This window comes from Thalia democratica, chromosome 1, assembly GCF_965202585.1.
Source record: "Thalia democratica chromosome 1, ktThaDemo2.hap1.1, whole genome shotgun sequence".
NCBI classification, from domain to species: Eukaryota; Metazoa; Chordata; class Thaliacea; order Salpida; family Salpidae; genus Thalia; species Thalia democratica.
The window spans coordinates 74,850,478-74,877,025 of NC_139165.1; the positions used below are offsets into that span (position 1 = coordinate 74,850,478).

At 25.8% G+C, this 26,548-nt stretch overlaps 1 protein-coding gene across 2 annotated transcripts; it reads right to left on the reverse strand.

Annotated features, from left to right (window-relative positions):
* Positions 1–9,779: 9,779 nt before the first annotated feature.
* LOC145844069 (uncharacterized) lies at positions 9,780–17,763 on the reverse strand. 2 transcript variants are annotated; one of them, XM_082951420.1, is made up of 13 exons: positions 17,656–17,763; positions 16,557–16,603; positions 16,281–16,317; positions 15,924–16,016; positions 15,442–15,521; positions 15,021–15,188; positions 14,241–14,304; positions 14,029–14,169; positions 12,688–12,804; positions 11,791–11,915; positions 10,839–10,973; positions 10,551–10,613; positions 9,780–10,225 (listed from the first exon to the last, which is right to left on the reverse strand). In XM_082951420.1, exons 1-13 carry the CDS (start codon positions 17,738–17,740, stop codon positions 10,178–10,180), a joined length of 1,203 nt encoding a protein of 400 aa, XP_082807546.1. In that variant the 5' UTR covers positions 17,741–17,763; the 3' UTR covers positions 9,780–10,177. The 2 variants fall into 2 exon arrangements, with proteins under 2 accessions (XP_082807546.1, XP_082807538.1); XM_082951412.1 differs by having other exon boundaries at positions 15,870–16,016.
* Positions 17,764–26,548: the final 8,785 nt, after the last annotated feature.

Sequence of the window (26,548 nt, forward strand, 5' to 3'; positions counted from 1 at the left end):
AATCAGAACAACTGAACTACATGTTTTCCAAATTCGGCAAAATCGATTCTTGCAAAGTAATTAGTCTTAATTTTCATAGGTCATAGTAACTATAAAAAAATGCTGAATATTTGTAATTAAATACATGAATGAATATTTAAAATGAATGAGCTCTAAGTTTTGTTTAAATTCAGAAGTTTCAAACATGCAGAAAGACTTTTTATTTGTTAGGTATTAACGTTTATACGTAGAAAATTTTAGAATTATATTTCTTACAAGTTTAATCTATTTAAATTTTTTGATTAGAAACACAATTCTTTTGTTTAGTGAACGATAAAAAAAGCGCTCAAAAAGTTTGGGCTAAGGACCTGGTGTACAAAGGAACCTTTCGGTTATCGAGTCGTACACCACATGCTTATAAAACTTCTTACGAGCTCTTACACATAATTTTTTCTCATCTAAATATTTTAATGTTGAATAATAAAACAATGAATTAAAAGAAATGAAAGAAAAGAAAACTAAACTAAAATCAACTGAATTTTGTGTTTAAAAATATATTTAAACTTGTCAAATAACATAAGAACTAAAAAAATATAGATATATAAATTAAAATTAACTTATAAAAGGAGATAAACAATACTAATAGCAAATATGTGAATACTTGAATTATAGGTTACAACTTTTAAAAAAAAAAGGTTAAAATGTAATACGCTGAATATTTTTACGTAAAGTTTTATTAGTATTTTGTGCTAATTGTGTAGTTTTTCTATTTTATTTAATATTATAGTTTATTGAACGACAAATAAAAAGACGCTGAAAATATTTGGTCCTAGGACCTGGTGCTCAAAGAACCTTTTGGTTATCGAGTCGCACACCACGGATACCTTTTAACGTCTTGTCTAGGACTAATAATTTTACTTGAACAAAAAAAGAATTTCACATTTGAATAGATAAAAAAACTATTGTATAATGAAGTGAATTCTACCATAACTCAACTTAACTTTTATAAATGGAACTATAAAATTAAGTTCTGTAACATTTATGTTTTGTTATATTAGTAGTTAAAACTTACTTAAACTTTAGATAATTAACAGTTTATCTTAAAAGTAAAGACGTATAGAATATAATATAATATATCCAAAGTACTTAAATTCGAATATGATCTTATCCAATAAAAAAAAACTGTTTAAATTTGATGACCTTTTAAAGATAAGGATTCTCATATTAATAACCAATCTATAAACAAATAGATTGCTTTCAATATCTTTTTATATCAATATTCTTTATTTAAAATGTGTAACTCTTTAGCAATGACACTGTATTTAGAAATAATCTAAAAAATATGATCGAGTCAAAAGAAACATAACAAAATACTAATAATTTTTTTGGTGTGTAAATTAAATAAATTGAAATTAAACAACATCTTAAACTGCAGTTAAAATAAATCTGAAGCATTTGATATCAAAACCATTTCTAAGCTCGATTTAATTTTCTAAGTTTTTTACAACTACTTTTCACCAGCTAAAAACATTTTATAAATATTAGGCTAATGTTTTGTTAAGACTAAAAAGGTTAGTGTTAACTTATTTGCTTAAATAATTAATAACTGTCGTTTTAAACAACGACAACAAATATTTTAAATACATACATTATGTTGAAAAGCACAGTTGAAACCTAAAGTTTGTTACACGGATGTGGCTAACTTAAAACTTTAATTGGAAAGCTGAAAATCAATAAAAGCTTAACTCACTACCTAAAAGAAATTATTATTTATCAATTTTTTTAACTTGGAATAAGAATTAGTTTAACTAAGTTGTTAATAAAACTATAGTTGAATAGAATATTTTCTTCTCATTTAGGCCTTTTCTTTAACTGTATACTTAGAAAGGTAACAATCTTAACTATAAGAACATGACTTTCATAGCATACTTAGCACCTGTTGTATAGATAAATAAATAAAATTGTAACAAAATAATAAATAGTTTAAAACTATACAAATATTACTCACATAAAATAAAAGCACTTTAGGTGCAAAGGAACTTGGGTATTTTTTAAATATGTTAAGCAGTAAGAACAAACTATGTAAATTTATAAGTGACTCGGATTGATTAAAATGTAGCATAGAATAAAACACAATTTTATTTTAACTATTTAGCATTTTTACAGTTTAAAAGAAATTACAAACTATTTATAAAACCATAAGTAAATCATCAAACTGTTTGTAATTATTGCAGCAGTTTCAGCTTTTTCTGATTTTTAATAAGGTATAAATTATGTAAAAAGTTTAATTTCAATTTTTTTCGCTAAATGATGTTTTTCGTTATTTTTGTTAATAACACTATATTGTTTTATACAAAAAAATTAATGATGATTACTGAAAGTAAATCTTAGTCTAACTAAAAGCCAAAACAAAATTATTCCTGAACATATAGTTACATTTAAACACAGTTGTATTGTGATACTCAACATTGCACTTATAATTTTTTAAACATTATACTATATTGTCTTTTAAATATGAAGCTTTAAACTATGAATTTTAGTCAAAAAAACGTGTTTTTTTTTTTGCAAGAGTGTACAATAAAAATTAAAAATAATATCATGTAGCTAAGTTTTTTAACGCTAAGTTTTGTTTTTATTGTTCTGTTACTTTAAAAAGTGTTGTAAAAAAATATTATTTTCTTTTTAAAAACGATTTCAGAAACTTTATTTCTTGTTTTAAAGCTTTTCTGAAACTAATGTTTTTAACGACATATATTATAAAGTTCCAAATTGATCCAAAAATATATAAGTTGTAGCTGACATATGTTAACGATTGAAACAAGTTGAAGTTTTGATTGTTATTCAGAAATTCATCGATAAATTTTGACTAGTTGTTAGAAATAGAACAACCGTCAATGGTAAAGTCATCATAATAAAAGCAAAAACCATCAAAAGCAGATTTTTTGCTAGTTTAATTTCAGTTAAAAACAAAGTTTGATGATTTGTAGTTAGACGTTTAGTTCTATTTGTGTTTATTCGTATTACCAAAAAAGTTAATACGCTGAATATTATTACTAGAATGTTTCCAGTTCCTAATGAAATTAACAAATATTCGATAACGTTTTCACCGGAAAAAATAATCAATGAGCTTATAAACACGTCATAACTGAAATTCAACGGAAGCAAAATAGGTAGAAAGGAAATGGAAATACAACAACACCACAACGCCAGGCAGATCAGTTTAGAAGTTCTCTTCATACTGTGTGCTTTGTAGAACAACGGAAACAAAACCACAAAAAGTCGGTCTGCAGCCGCGAATACAAAGCTGTAAAGAGTAACGAGAGCCGTGGAAAACAGAATGCTTCCAAAGACATAGCGGTAAGATTCTGAAAAAGATTGGGATCCTTCTACAACAAAAAACCATAAATTGTACAGAATAGAAGGAATGACGAATAATGCTACTATGATGTCACTAACTGCAATTGAAATCTTGTAATAAGATTGACTGTTTTGTAAATGTTTGTTGCGAATAATGACGAAAATAAGGAGTGAGTTCATCAAAAATGATCCGATTGACAAAAAGGTTAAGAACGAAGTTATCGAAAATAGAGAGATCTTGCATTTGTAATATAAAGTAACAAGCTTTAAATACGAAACAAAAGTATTATATAACAAAATATTTAAAAAATGTATTTCTAAAAGTTTATTAAAAAAATGTAGTCTTTTGAAAAAAAGTCATAAATATATATTAAAATAAGTTTAGAAATGTTTATCTTTAAATAATTAAATAAAATAAAAATTAGTAAAAAAGATTTTTGATATCTTAAATTTTACTACTAAACAAATATTTGAATACTTTTGATTGTTAAATATGAGAAAATTATTTAAAAAATCAAATATATAATTTTATAAATTATTTAATTTTCAATCTAACTTTGTTGATGCACTTTTCCACACTGAAAAGTCAATATTTCCGTAGGAATCTCTATTAACTTTAACATTAAGGTGAGAACAAAATGGAATTTAAAAAAATCCTTTGAATATAGATGTTCCAGACAGACTTGTACATGCTCCAAGTATGTTTTGAAGCAACAGTTCTGAACCTACTACCTGAAGAATACTTTGGTCTATTTTGATGTTGAATCTAGATTCAAAATTCTTCACACAGTTAGAATCATTATATATATGTCTAATACAATAAAGCGACTTTAAGTATTTTTCGTCGCTTAGTATTTTACTAAAGCACATTTCCTTCATAGAACAACATTTTTCTATTAATTTAAGACTACACTTAACTAAAACATGCTTTGTACCGTCTGCTTCGAGTCCAAAATAATAATCACTGCAAAACTTTTTTATTTTGTATGTCATGTTGTTACTTCGATCATCGTGTATAACAGTGTTGTATTGTTGACACATATTTTCAAAACGGTTTGGAGTTGTTAAATTCAAACCCGAACAGCAGATTGTTTCAAAGAGAAATATTGCTATAACAAGTTTATGCATTCCTTTATGATCTGAATTTTCTTCTAATGCCATTCGTTGTATAATTTCTAGCTAAGGCAAAAAGATCTTAAGTTAAGATAAAAGTTAAGTAAATTGCTAACTGAAAAAACACAACTAACATATTTCAATCCTTATTTAGCTCAAACGAAACAAAAACTAGCTGATTTAAAATATTTCAATCGAACAATTTTAGACTTTAAACAGAACTAAAAAAACTAAATCTAACGTTTCTAAAAAAGTATCATAATATTTTAAATTTCAACTAAGTTTGAAATTATTATATGTTGTAATTGCTCTGAAAATAAGTTGTAATATTTATTGATATTTTAGACATTTTAAAGCTAGTAATTAAAGTTAGCTTTCATTTTTTTACGTTCTAATCATATTTGTATCTTTTTTTGCAATATCTAGTGATAAAGTTTGCTTAAAAAAAGTTTTTATTAAAAAAATGTCTAAGTAAAGCTTAAAATATTTATAATAAAATGTAACGTATACTCTATTATTGCTTAAAATGATTCACTAAGTTTTGTCAAAAACTGTTGATCCTAAATAGCTAAAAGAATAACAAAACTTAGATTTAAATAATGGATTATTTTTTACTTAAATTACTATAAAAATTTTTAAAGCAATATAATGTTTGTAATGTACTTTTATTTGTTATACACTGTTGTAGGCTTATAAGACAAATAGTTTTTAAATACAACATGAATTTACTCAAATGTTAGTTTGAATGATTAAAAGGTAAACAATAGATATGATGCAAATTTTATCTCACTTAAAACTATTCAAAATTTTAAAATGTATTTTGTATTATAAATTAAAATAATGAATACTTTTGCATGAATACAAAAAAAACTTAAAATTGAACATGATATTACTCAAACGTAAATTTAAAATTAAAAGGTAAACAATAGAAATCATTTATTTGATTACCTATTTTAAATAAGGAACTAAAAACTATTCACACTTTAAACATGTTTTTAGTATTTACTATAAACAAAAATAATATATACTTTTGAATGAATATTAAATAAAAAGTTTTATTGTAAATTGTTGAAGTATATTCCTACTCTTGTACAAAAATGTTGTGTTATGAAATCTTTTAAAAATATAGTTTTTGTTTGTAAACATACATATAATATAAACAGAAAACCATATACTATGTGAATAAATTATGTAAAAATTAGTGTTGTATGGAATGATTGTTTTTGATAGTTTAAAAAATATTTTAACTAGGTCTAATTAGATTGAAAAAAAAAATTCTATAGAAAAATTAGATAATTTAGGATTAACAAATCTTATTTTAGTAATTAAAAACTAGTTTATTAATTTTTTGGAACTCACATGAAACAATCATCAATAATTCTACGATCAAATAAACTATGCACTACTAAAGATTGCAAACGAAAATCACTAAGTTAATTAAAAGTGTTTTATAAGACATTACTCATCTTAATTACGGTTCATAATCCTACAAAAAAGGAAACTTATTTAAAATATAATAAAAAAAAAAGTCTAAATAATTTTTCTAGAGCTTTTTAAAATAATTTTATTCATACATTCATCTTTATATAGTTAAAGAATATTTTTGCACATATGCACGTTTCGAAAAAAAAAAAACTACTCTGGACTTATTTGTCGATTACATGCGTGACTCGATTATATGTTTTATAAATACAAAAATGGGTAGGTCATTATTACATCATAGATTTATTTAAACCAGTGAGCAATAGCGTCTATTTATCTTCCTGCTGTTATTAAAAATAAATTTAGGTTTCTAAGCCTAAAGCAGAAATTTGATTAAAGTACTATTAGTACAAATCATAAATTAAACAAAAAATTTGTTTATAATTTGATAAAAACTATATATAAACTTTACATAAGTTACATGTAACTTTAGTTTATAACATGAATACTGCTCATAAAAGTTCAATTAAAAATAAAGTATTAACCTATCCCATTTATATTCTTCTGGTTGAATTGTTAGATTCTTTACAAACAGAGTTGCTAGAAGAAAATGGCAAGGCTAACTTCAATTTAACCAAGTTTATAATTTTAAAGCTATTTGAAATGACGTTATTTCAAACATCATTGTTTGTTAAACAATAAAAAAGACGCTTAAAGTATTTAGTCCTACGACCTAGTGCACGAAAAAACTTTTCGGTTATCGAGTCGCACATCATGAATTTTTAATTACCACTTAATTTTATTTAATCGATATTTTTTGGTCATATAGTGCTTGTAGGCTACATATAACATTATAGAGCTTGTTATGATTCTAGCCGATGTTTTATTTTTGATATTAGTAGTTCTTGAGTCTACTATATGTACATATACCGCTTTGATCTTTTGAATTAGTCTAGAAAAGAGTAGTTTTGTGAAGTAGTCGGAAAAAGATTAAAGAATAAGTTTAATTGTTTTAGATGTTACTTAACACCAACTTAAGCTGTTTTATGTGCACGAAGAGCTGCTAGTGATAATATAAAAAGTAAGTAAATATAATTTTTTAGGGTAGTTGTCAAATTTGTACGAGCGTACAAAGTTGCACGAGGTGACAAAATTGCACGAAGATACTTTTGCACGAGGGGATAAAATTGCACGAAAACACTTTTGCACGAGTAGACAATTTTACACGTGTTGAAATTTTTTTTAATTAATCTAGTTTTTTTTACTATCACTGTTTCCCCCTAACCCTCGGTCGGTAACTTATTTTTTGTTATTTTTGCTATCACTATTACCCCTAACCCTCGACCAGTAACTTTTTCCATTAATTTACCTTTAATTAACCCTTTGTCCAAAGTTGTCTTCGAGCAATTTAGTCCCTTCGTACAAATTAGTCCCCTCGTGCTATTTTGACCTGTTCCCAATCTATTAAGCTATTAAACGTAATAACTAGGTTTTTTTTATGAAAAATAACAATATAAAAAGCTATTTTCTGCTACAGTTATGCAAAATTCTTTAAGTCACTAGAAATTATTAACATTTTAATTTTGATATTTTACTTTTTATTTGCTTTATAGACAGTATTTTTTCTAACAAACTACTGGCTTGTTTTCTATCTAATAACTTTCATTAATTTAAACATTAGATATAATATAACTCACCACTACTAAGATAGATATACCTTTATTTAGAATAATTACAAAACAAATGTTGTCACTAAACTAAATCAAGTACAGTAACCTCTCGCATCTTTACGCACTCGTGACGTTACGCACTCTCGTTTGGTTACGCATTTTAGAATTCTAAAAACTTATAAAAATTTCTTTTTTTTGGTATTGCACAAATTAGGTTTATTGTATATTTTTAATCAAAAGTATGTTTTAAATTCTAACTCACCTCTCTATATATTTAAACTTTGTAGAATTATATTCCTTGACTATTTGAAAAACATTAAGTTATTAGTATATCAGCAATTTCGTTATCAATAAAAGATTAAGTTAAAATTCTAAAAGAAATATGACTGTGTAAATAATGAAATTTTAAAACACAAATAAATAGATAATACAGTACTCTTGCCCTATATATGAATAAATATCTAAAAAAGAAATTTAATAACACTTCTTATCAAAAAGTAGAAGTGATACTTAGTAAATAAAGAGCTTACAATTAACACAAATCTCAATTGTTTTTTTTAGTAAAAATATAGCTAATTTTCATATGATGCATTTTCTAGTTTAAGTTCATCTTCTGTAACACAGCAAGCGTTGAATTTTTTCGCACGTTGCCTTTAATTCTTCGTAATGCTACTGACAACACCAGTTATTCAAACATTTTTCTTATGTTTTTGTTTAGAAGAAGAAATCCATTACAGCACCAAATGCATATTTTTGTAAAAGACTTGAGAAAAAAAATTTATTATAGACACCTCACTATTTATTAATTGTAAACAAATGCTTAACTATAAATTGAATTTGCTTACTAGATACAATCTAAATTTTAAGTATCAAATAAGCTACATATAAATAAAGAAAAAGATAACATCTACTCATTATTAAAATTAGTAGAACTTTTCTACAATTATTATTTTTTAATATAAGTTTAAATTCGTTTTTTTATATATGTATAGTTTTATCTTTTGTTTTCATACAATAAACAAAGTAAACAAAATTTAAAAAGTGGAAAAGTCCCAAGTATGCTTTTAACTAGAAGCATTATCAAAAATCAGCCATTATAGTGAGTATATTTGGTGCCTCTCGTATCTTTACAATCTCTCATATCTTTACGCACTATTTCCGTGGACACAATGTGCGTAAATAAGCAAGAGGTTACTGTAATTTTAAACAAAGTTTGTCAGTTTTACTAAACAGCGGTTGAAGAATATATTGTGTCTTGTGAAAACCAAAAATTTTATATCAGTACACTTTATAGATGCTATATAAAGTACTTATGTTATATTTGAACGAGGATCTCCAAAAGTTTAACAATAAAAATGTAATACCAACTTAAGAACAAACAATTAGAAGTAATAAAAATACTTAAGCTAAGCAATAAGTTTGTTATAATATTGTACTACTCTATGTTTGTCCACGATTATAACTTTTTATTTATTTTGTAATAAACCTTAAGGCAGACAAATATTATTTTAATAAAAAACAAATATTTAAAACGTTCCATTTCAACAACAAGATAAAATAAACAAAAATGTTTTTCATTTTTAAATACATATTCATATCAACTCCTACAAAAGTTATTTGTTCAAGCTTTTAAGCCAAATTCTCATTATTAAAACTTTATTAAAGTTGTCATACTTCAGGAATTATAGATTTGTTATCAGTAATTAATAACTTTATTGATCTTGCAAAATTTTATAAAATTTTAGAGCTAAGAGTAAAAGCCAAATATTAACTATATTTTATAAGGTAGTATTGGAGTAAAAATGTGATTTAACGTATATTTTAATAAAAAAACTTTTTGTTACTAGTACTACTTTCAAAGTTTGCTTAAATGTTTTTTTGAATTATTTGTGTCTATATAATACAAAACCTTTTTTTTTTAAAAAACCAAAACAATTTAAAAAGTGTTCATAAGCTAATGGCTTTAAACAAAATATAGCTTTAAAACCTACAAAAATTTAAGTTAAATTTAAGTTTTTTTAACAATCTAATAATCATTAAACAAATTGGAAAACTTGTATCCGCCTAATTTGAGGTGTAAAATATTTAAACTCGTGTATTTTTTGAAAACTATGCAAGAAAAGTGTAATAAAATAAAAAATCAGTACAAAAAAAGTTTAGGGTGTCATGATAATAATACTAATAACAATATTTGTTTTGTGAAACTACATGTATAGTTTCTAATTTAACTAGCGAACAAATTAAGGAAAAAGATTAAAAAGAAACTTACAAACAAACATTAAAACAAATTAAATTTTTTAATGAAAAATTTGACCGTGCACCCAAATTTTAAAACTTATAATCAAAATTATATAAAACTTTTGAAGTTTCACGATGAACGAAGACATTTAACTTGAAAATTATCTATGTTACAAAACAAATTGAAAAACAAATATGACTGAAACAGAACGTGATAGTTGGCACCCTCACAAAAGGTCATAAATAGCAGGTCAGCAACAGACCCGGTATTTGAAGAAACATAAAAACAAGAGCGCAAAAGCTGATTAGAAGTAAAAAAAAGTGTGCTTTGATATGATTTTGTTTAAAGTTGTAATTGTCTAATGTAAGTGCAAACTCGATAAATTTCTAAACAATGGCTAAAAGTAATCGGCTTTTTTCAGATCATTCATTGCTTTGGTGTGTTTCTGTATAAATATAAAAATTCTATTAAAGATAACAATTATTGGTTTTTTAATGCGTGTTATTAATTATACACTTTTACATTCAACTCTAAAAAACTGTTATTTATATCAAAAATATACATTTATTTTCGAAAAAAAACTTTATTTAACATATAAACAAACGCCAGCGGTGATAGAGGCAAATAGTTGGCATTATAAGCTACAGCTAATTACATAACTGTCAACATAGCTGAAACGCTCCAGTATGTTTAGTAAATACACGGCACTTTATTAACGCCAGCGCGAAAGCGTGTCGAAATTATTTTGTCTTATTTTAAATGTAACGAACCATGTGGTCGATGTACGAATGGTTGGTGTACTGATGATGCCTCACGCCCCCTATGCCCGTTTTCTGCGTTAGAAAATAAATAAGCGAAATGTTGTTGTGAATTTAATAAAGTTAAAGTTTGAAATCACTGTAAAAACTTTTATAAATTAGTTTTCAATGAAAAATATGTTGGCTTGCAATTTCGATTAAAAAGCTTCAAAATAAGTGGAATTTTTTTTTTCTCTATTGATTGATTAAAGTTCACCAATTAATCAAAATATTTTAAAACAATCAAATTAATTTTCTCACCACAGACGAAGCGTTCAAGGAGGGGTTGGAAAATGAGGAGGTGTTTGAAGTGGTGGCGACATTTTGACGACTCTTGTGCCTCGCGTGTCGCGCTTCAAACTGCACCCCTGACGATATCTCGGCCAGTGTGCCTTGCTGTGTTTAACATTTTTCACTTATGACGTCATAATAAAAATGCCATAATTGAATATTAGAAAACAACGTTTCAAAAAATAAAATGACAGGTTAGCCTGCGTTTCTAAAACAGAAAAAAAATATTCAAGTATACTTTTCGTTCACCGAAACAAAACGAGAAAAGTAATATTTAAGAATGAGTTTACGTTAGGATTAACTAGATGCTTAAAATACTATTTCAAAAATAAATTCGTACAATAAAACACCAAACGATTGTAATTTAATTACACTTTATAAACATAGTACAGCCTAATAAAAAAGCTTCTGATCAGAACGGCAACAATTTTGACTGTAAGCGGCATGAGTGAAATTCATGAATAATTCTCACATCACACAAACTTGAACTTGAAAATTGTTTGGAGAAAAAGTTCTAGTAATGGCAGCACACCTTTGCACGATGAATAATTAAGTTGAGATCAATTTCGAAAAAATCTTACAGCAAGTTCTTTACGGGTTACGTCATTATTTTTCTTTGTAAAAGCAGAATACTTGGAAAAAAAACTTAAACGGAACTGTTTTGATGTTCTTAAGATGATTTTATTTGAATTGATTAAAGTTTTAAGGTTCGCAAAGTGTTTATACTGTAAACGTAAACAAAACTTTCATAATAATACAGCTTAAAACGAGTAAGCTCAGTTATAACAACCATAATATTAAACAATAAAACCGAGCCACGCTGAGGTTTAACTGACACAAAAGGAATTTCATTTTAGCAATTATAACAAAAACAACAATCTTACGCTCAGGTATTTCATACGACTTCTCATATCAAACTAACCAGCATGTCGCTTTTGTTCGTTTTTCTTTTGGGCTTCTGCTTACTGCAGCAGCACTTCACTGACAATATGATGATTATGAAGAGCAGGATCATGCCGATGGCTCCGGTCAGCATGAAAACCAGAACTGAAAATTTGTTTGAAAACAATTTTGGTGTTTCAAAATATTCCGTTTAGGTTGATGGGTTGTATGAAAAATAAGTGATGGTTTTTTAGTTGTTATTAGAAAGCTTTTAAGATTGTTGTTTTGACAGCAAGCTTGACAGGACTAATTAAAATGTAATTTATCTTATTTTAAAAGGTTTTAAATAATATAAATTTCAAAAGTATTTACAAATTATTTTAGGAACAAGCAGGCATCAAACAGAGATGTTAAATGCTAAAATTACTAAGATATCGATGTTTGACATTAACTAGAAACCGTTAAAAATTCAAGGAAAGTAAAGAATTTAAAAGTTTTGACAAAAAGCAATGTAAAAAAATGTATGACAGTTTAAATAACAAAAATATTACGAACATTTTTTGAAAAAAATTGTGATTAATAGCGTGTGTTACAATTAAATATGATTACAACTTTTTCAGACAAAAAAAATTCAAGTTACATGGACCTAGCCTGAGTTTATGAGAAATAACTAGAAAAAGCAAAAAAAATAAATATCGCTAATCCAGCTTGAAAACTTTAAAATCATAAATATAACAAAAGAATATAATATCTATAAGAAAAACTACAATTTTCAACAAACAAAAATGACTGTAAAGTCAAAATAGTAGTCTAATATTTATGAAAAAATAAAAACTAGGCTGAGCTCAGCAAATAAAAAAATCAAAACAAGCCTGAGTTTGTTCAATTTTCAAAATAATTCTTATTGATAACTTTAAACAAAGCAATTGAAACTAACAATTTCCACACTTTTTCCCGGTGAATCCCCAAAAGCAATGACAGGAGGACGATTGCTGGTACGTGATGCACTTTCCAAAAGGTTTGAGGCAATCTGAATCCGACTGGCATATGTGCTCTGTTGTAAGTAATTATTTTCATACATAGCTTTTTTTTACAACTTCATAGAACCATGTGTAAAATTTTACAGCAAAGTAAAATTACTTTGAAAACTTGTCTTCAAATATTTTATTACTTTATGTATAAGTGTGCTGCTAAACTTTTGGTATTTTCTATTTCGAATATCTTAACGGTTCTAAAGCACCTTTAAAGATGAGAGCAGGTTTTTTTTACAACAAGTAATTTGAATAGATAGTGTTGTGAGGTGACAACTTAGTTGCAACATAAGTACATTTGAAAGTTGCAACTGTTAAAATGATATTACCAGTAAAAAATAGTTTCTTTTTAACTTGATGTAGCGTACCTGTACACACAATTATAAACATAACTTAAATATTAAAAAAAAAGTTTCTTATTGTAAGAACTGTAAACATGTTTGCATTTTGTAACAAGTTTTATAACATAAACAGTAGAGTTTTAACTTAAAAAGCATGTGAAGGTAATATAAATAAAACAAATTCATGTAACTTGGTGTCACTAATCACGCATTAGTAATGTGTTTAAAAATATAACTTGTGTTGACCTAGTTACTAATAAACAGTCATTTACTTAAAAAAAACTTATTATACAGTTGATTCTTTTTAATTCTAAAGTTAAAATGATTCATAAATTGTAAAAAATTTGACGTATACATATTTCTTTCAAACTAAAATAAGTTAAAACTTGTTAACAAGAACAAGCTTGTTTTTATAAATGTTTTCAACATTTAATAACTTCCTATTAAATTAATTTTACTAAAACCTAAGCGGAACTACTGTTTCGTTTCAAAAATACAGCTAAATAAAAATTCAGCTATATATGTATAAACAAATTTAGCTTATTGTTTTTAGTAAAGACATAGTGCTCTCCCCCAGACACGTAGATTAAACAATATACCTAAATTCACTTCGTTGTTTCTTGCTCTTTATTTATTGAATCAAGTAAAAACTAAAAGTTATCTACTTAATATTAAAATGTATTCATGTTAAACAGGTGTACATGATTAAAACCTAACTTTTTAAATAATAGTTACTTAAAACCAATTGTTTAAAAAATGATTTAAAACCTTGTTTATAATATTTACATGTGACATACGAAAACAAACATGGAGCTAAGTTTTAATTACTAATTAGATACACTTAGTTCACGAATGAATTTATCAACTAAAAAGAAGATGAAGTCAAAATATTTAAAGTGAACAAACCTGTACACGAGGTATAGAAGTGGTTGGTGTTGTAGTAATTCGGCTTGCACCTGCAATAAGCCTCACCGTTCAGTACATGACATGTGGTGGATCTCTCGCTGCAGTATCCTGAAAATTCATCGGCGCATTTCCCGAGCAGTTCTGTTGTTAAGCAGTAAAATAACTATCTTTAAAAACGTAACTTTCCAAAAATAACAATGTAAAATAAATACCTTCCGTTTTGTTCAGGCTTAATTCGCAGATTAAGTTTGGATTCGTAATTGACTTTTCAATGCACTAAAACAAAAAAATATATATAACTAATGTTCACTAACATATATAACTAATGTTTTCAAAGTAACTAAGTTTTTTTTACGTATGAAACAAGTTATTTCAAAGCAACTTACTGCAAATGTTAACTAAACGAAAGCATAAACAATTTAATTTGATATTTAAATACACTTTGTAACAGGAATGTTTACTCTCAGTTTTAAATGTTGCTGGAAAAAAGTATTAAATTGTTTTTAAACTTTTTAATACTACAAAATGTAGTTTGAATATTAAAAGTATAATTGCATGAGTAAAAGCTTTACAAAGACAATATTTTGTACAAAATACTTAAAAGTATGAGAAAGAAATAAAAAAAATAATTATACATTATATAGTGTATTACTATTTACTTTTTTCTTCTTCAGATTTATGTAGAGTGTACTCCTACAACAGTTCTTAAATTTAATATTAAGACTTTCGATTTATAATAATAGGATAACTACAACAAAAACACATGTAAAACAATGTTGATAAATTTGAAGTAATTTAAAACTATGGTAAAAATCCTTACACATAAAATTACTGATTTATATTAAAAAAAAACGTTTGTAAACAACTTATTATAGGATATACATAATAAACAACTTTTATTATATTATATATCTTTTAAAATAAACATATGTAAAAATTTAAATCTTAACTACAATACTAACAACATTAACTTACTAAAACAAAACACTTACACTTGCATTTAATTTTTCTAGTACTTCGAAATCAGTAAGCAAAGAACTTGCATCATATATAAGTTCAAAAATTACTGTGGATGAACTGTTTGATGTGTTTTTAGCAGTATAATGATCAATCACTTTTATTTTTTGCAACAAATCATCTCCACCATACGTCTTGTTCAGCTGAAAATACAAATCAAGTCTTATTACTTGGATTTAAAAAAATAATTTTAAACTTTGAACTTTTTTTAAGTTTTTAAATTATCAGTAAATTAAAAATACTTTAAATCATTTTAAAACTAAAAACACACAACAGCACTTATTTCGAACAAAAATTGTAACATAACTCAAAAACTTCAAAAGTTTTTGTATTAAGCAAACAATAAAAACTAATTTAGTTTCAACTGTACAACCATCACTTTTAAAAGAAACTTACAAAACGTTCAGCAACAGCAGAAATCGAACTGTTTGCAGCAGAAACATTTTTGAAAACAACTCCCCCACTGAACACTTTCACTAAGAAATAATACAGTGAATAAAATTGTGGGGTGAAAAAAAATAGAACTATTAACAATACTTTCTTACAATACTTTTGGATATTTTACTTAAATGTTTACTTAATTTTTTCACTAATAGCTATAGCAGAAAAAAAAAAACTAAATAAGTAGAATTTAGTATAAATTTTAAATTATTTATTTTAGTGTTTTATACAACTTGAACTTATTTTTTACTTGATGCAAATATTTTGATTGTTTTCAAAAAATTTAAACTATTTTATTACCCACTGATAATATAAATACACTTTAAACATAGTGAAAAATATTAAAACAACAACCATACAACAATTTATAAGGAAAATCATACTTAAAATACAGCCATCTTCTGTTTGGTAAAAACCCTTATTACAGGAACATTCACATTGGGTAAGGTCTTCATCAGAAGGACTGCTTTCACTTTTATTGTAATTGCATGTTTTAGAAGATGTTGAAATACATTTTTCTGCAGCTTCCACTGTAAGGTTTTTCATAATTAAAAAATGGTAATAAAATAAAAGTTAAGGTATCAAGTACGCTTTTATTATAAGCAGCTTGTTTAAAAATAAATATAAAAGTAAATCAATTCTACAGTTCACAGATATAGCTAGGTAAAAACTTTTACAATTTTCATTTAAAATTAATATTTTAATTACAAAAATAAACTCTTAAACAGAAAAAATAAAATATAACATTAATAATTAAAAATTTTACATACATTAATGCATTACATACAACAAACCTTCAAACATAAATGTTTTTGTGGGCTCTTTATTCATCTGTAAAATTATTAAGCTATCATGTAACAATAATCTATGTTATAAACTTAAAATGCTGATATAATTACAGTTAATAACAAATTTTTTTAATAGCTTTTTATAGATTTAATGGATTTAAAATAAAAATCAGTACAAACTTAAAACAATTACCAAGTTTTTACCAAAATTAAATTACAAAAAAATAAAATATACACATTATAAAAATTAATTATTGTTACTACTGTTTAAAATCAGCATACCAGTGGTTTATTCATTCCAAGCTGATTATTATCCAATTTTGTATTATCTACAAAATAAAATACCATTAAAAATGCATTTTTACAATAATAATAAAATGATTACAAATATAGTTGACACTCTGCTAACTCAAAGTAATTGAGATTTTTAATTAAGTTATTAAGATTAAAAAATAAAACAAAGATAGTTTTTAAATTCACATAAAAAAAATTGTTTTAAAAAAACATAATTATAATGCAACTAAAATTTGCCTACTTAAAAATTATATATAGCTTAAGTATATTTAAATAATTTCAAATACATTAAAACTTTAATAAATTGTCATCAGCTTAGAATAAATGGAATTAATTTTTTCTTATTTATTGATTTATAAAAGTTATAGTTTTAAACAAAAATAATAAAACCAGGACTGTCTGTCATTACAGAAATTAAAACTATTAGTTCTTTTAATCAGCACTTAGTTTACTTAAGACGAAAAAATACTTTAAGCACAAGTTACAAATGATGAGTTATTGAATAAAAGTTTTAAATTAAATTCTTCTTGAAAAAAAAATTTAAGTATTTTCAGGTGAAAAAAGTCACCTTAGTCAAAAATTAAACGTAATTTAAAAATAAAAAAAACTATGTGTTGATTTTAAACCATCATTTACAAAATAATTTATTTTTACTATGTTTTTAGGCGTTTGATATACTTAAAAAGAATTATTTTATACTAGCTTTTTCAGAAAAAATTGGGATTGACTAACTTTAAATAAATATTTCTAAACCTAAACACATCAAATTAGTTGAAATTAATTTACAGTGCCGCCCACAGCTTAATAACCACTTATAAACCCTTAGTTTGCTTTACTTTTAAGACCTTCCATAGTTATAATTCTATAAGCATTGTAAAACTTTTTAACACACTAAGCTTAAAGATAGTTTTTTTTTGCGATTCTACTTAAACTTACGTTGAAAAATAAGTTACTAGATAATACAGATTTTTTTTTTTTTAATTTAAAAAAAATTGTTTAAAATCAAGTATTAATTTAATTATAATTTTTGAAACTTCATGAAAAATCCACAAACGTTTATTTCAACAAGTTACAACAAAATACAAACCTGATTGACCAAAGCAAAACTTAAAGTTAACTATCAAAGTAATAAACATTACTTTTGTACTTTGACATTTTAGGCAATTTCTCATGTTACAAAAACTATGTAACAAAAATATCTGTTAAAAAAGTTGTTATTAGCAATCAATTTGTTTAATTTTGCATTTATCTAATTTTAATGTCATCATAAATAACCTATTTAAAAAAAAAATTAACTAAATACAGTAACCTCTCGGATCTTTACGCACTCGTGACGTTACGCACTCTTGTTTAGTTACGCATTTCAGAATTCTATAAAATTCAGAAAATAAAAATCTTAATTTTTTTTAATATTGCACAAATCAGGTTTAATGTATATTTTTAAATTAAAATATGTTTTTGAATGCTAACACACCTCTCTATATCTTTAGACTTTGTAAATTTATGTTCCTTGACTAATTGATAAACATTTAGTTATACCTCAGTATATCAGAAATTTTGTTAACAATAAAAGATTAAATAAAAAGTCTGAAATAAACATGACTGTGTTTAATAATGAAAGTATAATGAAATAATGAGAGTTTAAAACACAAAGAAATAATACAGCAGTCTTGCCCTATATATTAATAAACACCATTTTATAATTGTAAAGAAATGCTTAATTACAAATTGAATTTGCTAAGTAGAATAGAAAATAAATGTCACATATAAATAAAGATAAAGATAATTTCTACTTATTATTAAAATAGTAAAATTATTTCTACTCGTTCTATTATTATTTTATAGAAATTCAAATCCTTTTTTTAATATATGTATAGTTTTATCTGTTGTTTTCATATCTATAAATGAAGTAAATAAATACTTAAAAGTGGGAAAGTGCCCAGTCTGCTTTTAACTAGAAGCAATATTAAAAAACAGCCATTATAGTGAGTATATTTGGTACCTCTTGTTTCTTTACAATCTCTCATATTTTTAAGCACTTTTTCTGTGGACACAATGTGCGTAAATAAGCAAGAGGTTACTGTACCACACTAATTTTTCAAACTATAAGAAATTATATAAAACTTAACTGCTTAATGTAACAATTTTAATACAAGAGCATTATAGATAGGGCAAAGTATTTTAAAGAAATTTATATTATAAATAACATTTTAAACAATATACAGTTTATATACAGTTATCTTCTTCTTAAATACTTAATAAAACATAACAATCATTCAAGCTTAGATACTTCTTAATACCAAAATATCAATACAAAAACTTGAAAATTTTTTCAATAATGACAAGACCTTAACTCATAAAAACTTGTCTAAGTTATGCAAAAGAATCCTCAAAATAAAAATAATTGCAAACGCCAAATTTTTTGTAAACAACATTAGCAAAATTCAGTTTAATAGATGACAAAATTTCCCAAAAAGAGCATATTTATATCAAACTTTCTGACTTTTCCTGAAGCTTTTTCAAAAACCCTCATTTTTTCCTAACTTTTGTCTGTTTTTTTTTTAATTTCCTGACTTTACCTAATTTTTCTGACTTTGTGGCAACCCTGTACTACAGAACATTTTCACGCAATGTCCAGGACAATGATAAGAAATCTATACTTTATTAACCAGTTGTACAAACAAAAAACTAGACTAACAAATACTTTGAAAATTATGTATTAGTTACAGAAACTAAATTAGTGTGGATTGGAGGTATACAGATTCTAATGAAAACTGTTATACTTGTCAGAGGGAAAACAACTAATTGACACATATAAAAAAAAAACTAAAGCCTTGTAAACTTTTTTATCAACTATACATGTTTTCTTAAGTATTATTGAACAACAAAAAACGCTTAAAAAGTTTGGTCCAAGAACCTGGTGCACAAAAAAATCTTTTGGTTATTGAGTCATACACCAGAACAGTTTAATGTCATGTCCAAGACTAATGGCTATACTTAACCCTATTGTGGACTATGTTGAATGCTATGTAGTGTGCAACTCGAAAACTGAAATTTTCTGTAGGCACAAGGTCCTAGGACGAAATATTTTGTGCTCTTCTTTTTTGTCTTTCAGTAAACTATAACAAGCTTTATTCTTTCTGTGATATTTTTAAGTAAATTTAATTAAAAGTAATTGTTGTTTTAAACTTGGAAATAAAATAAAAGTACCTTTAGTAAGAAACTGCATAGTTTCAAATTCAAAAGCTAAACTGCACAATGCTATAAATAGAAAGTTTAAGCAAATATTAGTCATTTTGGTTTTTCGAAAAAAAATATAAATCAAATTTTGAATTAATGGTCATCGGTTGCTAGAATTTTTGACATAAAAAAAAAATAGAAATATTAATTTTTGAAGTAACGCTACGTTTTAAAAATATTATAAAAATGAATCTATATGTTATGTTAGCTCTCTTGCAGTTAATGGTTTATTTGTTTTATAAGCTTAATTTCAATAATACAGATATCTTGCCTTTCTATACGGCTACTTGAATGGTATGTTTTTACCATTTCAATTTATTCAAACTTAAAATTTTGTTCTTTTGCAATTTAAACAACTACTTTTATAAATAAGTAAACTTTGTTTGTACTTAATTGTTTTTTTTTACTAAATATGGTCAGAGACAAAAGTTTTGGAAAAGACAATTTAATATTTCTAAAATAAGTCGCAACAACACAGTAGTAACTTTTAACTTTTCTTGTAACACTATCTATATCATTAGAACACTTTGTAAAAAAAAAGCTTAGGTACATTTTTTTGATTACCTAACGAGTATTTTATAAAGTTTGCTAAAAACGCAATTTTAGTTCAAACAAAGTTTTTTAAACATAACAGTATAATCTTCTTATCTATAAAACATTATATTGGCTCATCTAAATCTTTTAAACTTGATTCAAGAGTAGTTCTAAAGCTAACAATTTTTTTTTTCAAATTGAATGACGCTATGCTTTTACAAAGGTTTTTATTTTTTATCAAATCTCTGTTATCTACTTTAAGAAACTAAAATGGTAACTTAAAGATCAGAAAACTTCAAGGTTGTTTACAAATAATATTTATTTCAGATAAAGCTTTTTTATTAAGTATAGAAATTGTTTTATTCTGATTATAGCAAGAAACATAAACTATTTTACACAATAAGATTTTTTTTTGAAAAACCATATCTTTTGATCCAACAAATTTTTGCTGTCAAAGTTTAAAATAGAATATGTACACAACGTGAAGAAAACAACTGTTATAAAAACTGATTAAGATTTAGTTTTATAGAATCTAGACCAGTCATGGTAAAACTTAAAAACCATTAATTATAGCTGTTTTATCGCTAGAGTAACTAGAAAGCTAAAGTAACAGAATATAGCTTTTTGTTTTTATATTTTACATTGGGTTAAATTTTAAAGTTTATCTTTATTACTTTTGTTGTTATAAACTTACTATAATGTTAAATTACATAAGTTTTAATTCAAAATGTACTAAAACATTTTTAACACCTTTATTGTAAAACTAAAGCAGATTATAATGATATTTTTAAAAATACCTTAATTTTTTTTTTCAATAACAAAAAATCAGGTTCTTCTTAAAATATTTTTAGCTTAAAAAAAAAACTTTTAAATATAAGGTGTTTTTTTGTAGTTTAATCTTTTTTTTAACATTATTATTTATAAACTTTTATATTCTTTTGTATAATCTTTTTATTAAGTTAAATACATAAGTTCTATAAGGTACATTAGACTTTAATGTTTTATATCTTTATTAATCATTAAAAATTAGAAACAACAATTTTAGAGAAATACTTAAATGTTTTATTTACAGTATAAAAAATTAAGTTTTGTTTTGTGCATGCTTTCTCCACAAATGAGAGTTGTAAACTATAGGCTGAATTGTTCTAAAGAAACAACTATATACTAAAATTTGTGGCTATAAAAAAAATCCAAAGGTTTAAATGATGTAACTAAATATATTTTAGCTTAAATTAATTTTGGTATCTTCAAAATGAGAAAACCTATCACAAGATTAAAAATAAACTTTTATAACTATTTTTAAATGTTTATTTACATTTGAGATTAAAAAATCCTATTGTCGGGGATTTTTCGATAGTGATATATTTAATTTGCGACGCTTGTTACCATCTCTGATCTAGACACAGCAAAAAAAGTAAAAGTTTTAGAACATTTTGATTGTTTAATTTCCATTTCTAATCTTAAACGCTGCCATAACGCAAACCAACACAAAGAAAGCTGCGTCGCCAGCATCGAACACGCGAGCTCTCTGCCGTACGACCTGCCGTGCTGCACTACGGCGTTGTTCTCAGCACACTTTTGGACTGCAGGCTTCAGGCAGATGAAGTCCCGTTTGCACTGATCGCAATCGCCGTTGTACGAGCCCGAAACGAACACGTGGCTAGGTTGAGAGGTGCTGAAAATGTGCATGGTGCATTTCTTGCCGACATCGTGCATCGTGTTGTATATTTTCGTGTGCTTCTCCCAATCCCACGCTTCCCCGTTGGAGAACAGCCTCGTAGCCGATCCAGTAAGTTTCCGGCATCCTGTAGCGCTCGCACTTGTTCCCAAACTCGATCAGCTCGTCGAAGTCCTCCCTCTCGGTGATCGGCGCCAGGATGGCTCCCATTTCGTTGCAGCGCTTTACCGCTTCGCTTTTGAACGCGTGATCGTGGGTGACGAAAATAAAATTTCCTCTTGGCGTCGTGAGGCCTCTCTCGCACACATAGTCGGGTATGGCGTTTTTCAGAGGAGTCCATTCTAGCGTTATTCTGCGCATGCTGACCTATTTACTTAAAAGCAATCTGCTAAGTATGTAATTTGTTATGTTCAGTTTTCAAAAGCTACTCAAATTTTAGTCTGCTTGTAGGTAGCCAGTACCAATATAAAGTCAAGTATCTTTAGTTATGTCAGTATTTCTCTAGCATTTTGAATTTACTTTTCTAAACCTTAAGCTATACTTGCTATTATGCAATTATTTGTTTTATTTGACTACTTATCTTAGTAATTTCTTTATGTAGAACTTTAAATATCAAAAAAAAAAATTACAAAGATTTTGAAACACAACCTCTATGAATTAATTATTTTAAGTTTTGTCTGAAGTTCAAACAAAATTTAAATATCAATATTTACTAACAATACAATTAATACTAAAAATGTGTAACTTGTTATATGTTAATCTTTTTTAAAATAAGGTTTTGCTTTGCTTTTAAAAATTGTTGTTTTAGAATTTAAAGTATGTCATTGTTAAGCATTGTACTCATAATCTTTTTTAAATTTTAGTAGAAAGTTAGAAATTTAAACCTTTATAATAAACAAACTTTATACTTAACCCCAGTTTTTTATAATTTAAAACATTAAGCTCGTTTTGCGAAACAACGTTTTTATGTTTAATATAACTTTTCATCGTTTAAAAACATTAATTTTTAATACAAGCCAATGTATTCACACGAGCGTCATTCTACTTAAGGTATAAACTTTTTGGTTTTTATTAAAGTTCTTTAGTTTTCACGCTCACTAGCACCCTTGTTTTTTTTACAACAATGTTTTATACATTATCTTTTAGCTTAATGTACATAGTTGCTAAGCTATTATTTTTTTTAATATTGCGGCAGTATGGCTGATGCTAAAGCTCATAGAAAAATTAGTCTTGTTGTAATTTAACGGTAATTCCCCTAATATTTGCTATGTCAACAAAAAAAATTGTAATTTATGTTTTTAATTATTAAAAGTTTATTTTTTTTGATAAGTCTTTAATATGTTTTGGTAAGGTGGGTTAGGGATAAGGATAATAATAAAAAAAAAAATTGTTGACTCAGCAAATATTAGGAGAAACGCTGTTATATATCAATCTGACCCTAGAAAAATGAGTCTTTTTGTAGCTGTAACGGAAATCCCCTATTATATAAATTAAAATTGTCATATCAGGGATAAAAGTAGGGGATCATTAAACTTCAAATATTTAACTAGTAAATCGAAATTACGCTATAAGAGGAGTTTGATCTGAGGATGTTGGTTGGCCAACATCCAAAGTCTCATTTGGGTCTTGTTGACTGTCTGTGGGCAGATTGTCAACCTAACCTTTTTGTTCATACTTCTCCTGTAGACGAGGTGACTTTCCAACACGCTTATGCTTAGGACCTGCTGCAGGAAGCTTTTAATTTATGTTACTTAGGTTGGACATAACTAATCATACTTTTGTGAAAACTTACAACTTATCAGTGGACTTTATCTATCAATACTTAAAGCTTTTCTAGACTTATACAAAAGAAAAATAAAGAAATACAAGCAAAATATTAAAAAGTACAAATTACTCTTAAAACTTTTATAAATCGCTTGGCAAAAGTACAACTTAATAATAAACCAAGTTGTGCAGTAAACTATAACACAATTAAAGAACTGGCAACTATTAAATCTATTTGAAAAGGTTTAAACCAATTAATTAAAAATTTAATAAAAACTTTTAGTGAGCAAAAAACTATAAACATATTTAATAACTATTAAACCTTTAAACTTAACTTGGATAATTTAAAGCAGTTAACATACAATTTAAATTAAACTTTATATCTAAAAAAAACTTACAATTATAAGCTAAAATATTCAATTAGTCTTGTAGTAGTTCAAACTTCGTTGTTGGTCCAAGCTGCACACAAACAAAGTAACTGCCAAACATCAAAATGTATCTCTGCTTTCTTTCTATGAAACCTTGCATCATTAAAAAGCCTTGTTTCTGATTGGCCATTTGGGTGCTTAAAGAATTCCATATATGGTCATCTGAAACTAACCGTAGCAAGCTATAAATATTATTTTGATATTCAGCATTCAACAATGAATAATGCAAGGAATTTGCAACATTTCATTACAAGAGACAAAAACTTTAACTGCAGATCTTATAAATATTATCTATTGTAATATTTAATTACATTATTCCGCAAAATTTCTATCCAATCAAATCTGAAAATGCTTATCGACCAAAGGTAAGGTTTTAAAGATAAAAAGAAGTAAAAAAAAATACGAAAAATTAAGTGGGATGGGAATTGATCGCGTGTGGTGTTGATCATAACTTAAACGCCTACTATCTTTGAGCAACGTCTCTTGAATGAACCATGGCAACCAATTTGAATTGTTCTTACTAGTTGTGGTGCATTAGTGACATGTGCTTGACTGCTTGAACTAGGCAACTGATCGTGACTTTTGAAGTGAATAAATATTACCTGATTCATCCATTTTTTTGTTTGTTTAAAACGCTGAATTGGAGGGGGTGACACTCAGCGACAACACTCAATGAAAACGTGATCATTTTCTAAGATTGAGTTCGTGATGTATGATTTTTTTTTAAATTTGTTTACAAATTATCAATCTGTAAAAAAATTAAAGTTTAATAATATCCAGTTTTTAATGATCTAAATAATGTTACAACTTTGTGAATAATAAGTTGTTAGATATTGACTATATACAATTATAATATATAGAATTTAATAATTTTTTGTAGAAAAACATCAGTCTTACTCTTCCTTCTAAAACTGTGGTTAAAATATAAAGTTTGTTAACTATAAAAGTTTAAATTTCTAACTTTTTATTAATTGTTAAAAAAGATTATGAGTACAATGCTCAAAAATGACATACTCTAAAACAACAATTTAAAAAAGCATAGCAAAACTTTATCTTAAAAGATTAACATATGACAAGTTACACATTTTTAGTATTAATTGTATTGTTAGTAAATAGTGATATTTATATACTTTGTTTGAATTTCAGACAAAATTTAAAGTAATTAAGTCATAAAGGTTGTGTTTCAATATCTTTATAATTTTATTTTGAATATTTGAAGTTCTACACTAAAAAAATTACTAAGATAAGTACAGTAGACTACCACTTAAGTACGCAAATTGAACCTGACCAAAAAGTGCGTACTTAGCACGGGTAGTGCGTACTTTTTGACGATATGGTATAATATGAAATTTAGTTGTTTGTTTTCTTTCTTACAACTAGCAACCAAATAATTTAGCCAAATAAACAAGTCTTTTTATTCTAAATAAAGTTTAATACATAACTCTAATCTGCGAAATTTTTTAATAGATTTTAAAATGATTTTTTTTTTCTATAAAAAGTTTCTACATAATTAATACATACATTTAATATAGAAAGTCAATGTGAGTCAATGATATATAAAAGAATGTTAAGCCATATTTTCCATATTTTGTTTTGTTAGAAAGTACCAAACTACATTGTGTTTACCAAACATTTTCAAAACATTAAGGTGTGTACATTTAAATTAAATTATGACTTAACTATGTTGTATTTGTAGGTTTTTTTAACTTTGTCATCTAGATTTGTTTATTTTATAGCATTACAGCTCAAATATCATTATTCTTTTCACTTTTCTGCAACCACTACATATATATTTAGTTTATTAACATTTAATAACAGGACTGTCACAATCTCAGGCCACTTAGACTACTCAGGATTACTCACACTAGTTTAAAAGTTGTGAAAGTCTCAGGCTAACTCAGCTGGTTGGCCATTCTACCTGGAAAATAAAATAATCTAGAAAAACTTGATGATTGAAAATTTAGGCAAAAAATCTGGAATTTCTCAGAAGTTCTAATATAACATCCTTTATTTTGATAAATAAATTGTACATATACATAAAAAAAAATTAGAATTTTTTTTTGTCTTTCTGAATAAGTGCGTACTTAAGGCGAGGTGCGTACCAAAAAAAGTGCGTACTTAAGCGGTAGTATACTGTAGTCAAACAAAAGTAGTAAAACAAGTTAATAAAAACTTAATCACAAATACAAAAAAAAAGATCAATGTTTAAATAAATCTTTAGTTATTTTAATTATAAATTAGTTATACTTACTATGTATATTTTAAAAAGGAAAACAAATAAAAGAAAACAATGTGGAATGAATAAAAAAATATGGATAAATACTTACATATAAACA

Bases quoted from the DNA above. Each gene is read 5' to 3' on its own strand.
- LOC145844069 (XM_082951412.1), bottom strand. From the start codon at position 17,740: ATGAGAAATTGCCTAAAATGTCAAAGTACAAAAGTAATGTTTATTACT. The intron at 16,604-17,655 runs GTTTGTATTTTG...TTTATTTTGTAG, and splicing joins GTTTTGCTTTGGTCAATCAG to ATAATACAAAATTGGATAAT. The intron at 16,017-16,280 runs GTTTGTTGTATG...AAAACCTTACAG, and splicing joins AAAAACATTTATGTTTGAAG to TGGAAGCTGCAGAAAAATGT.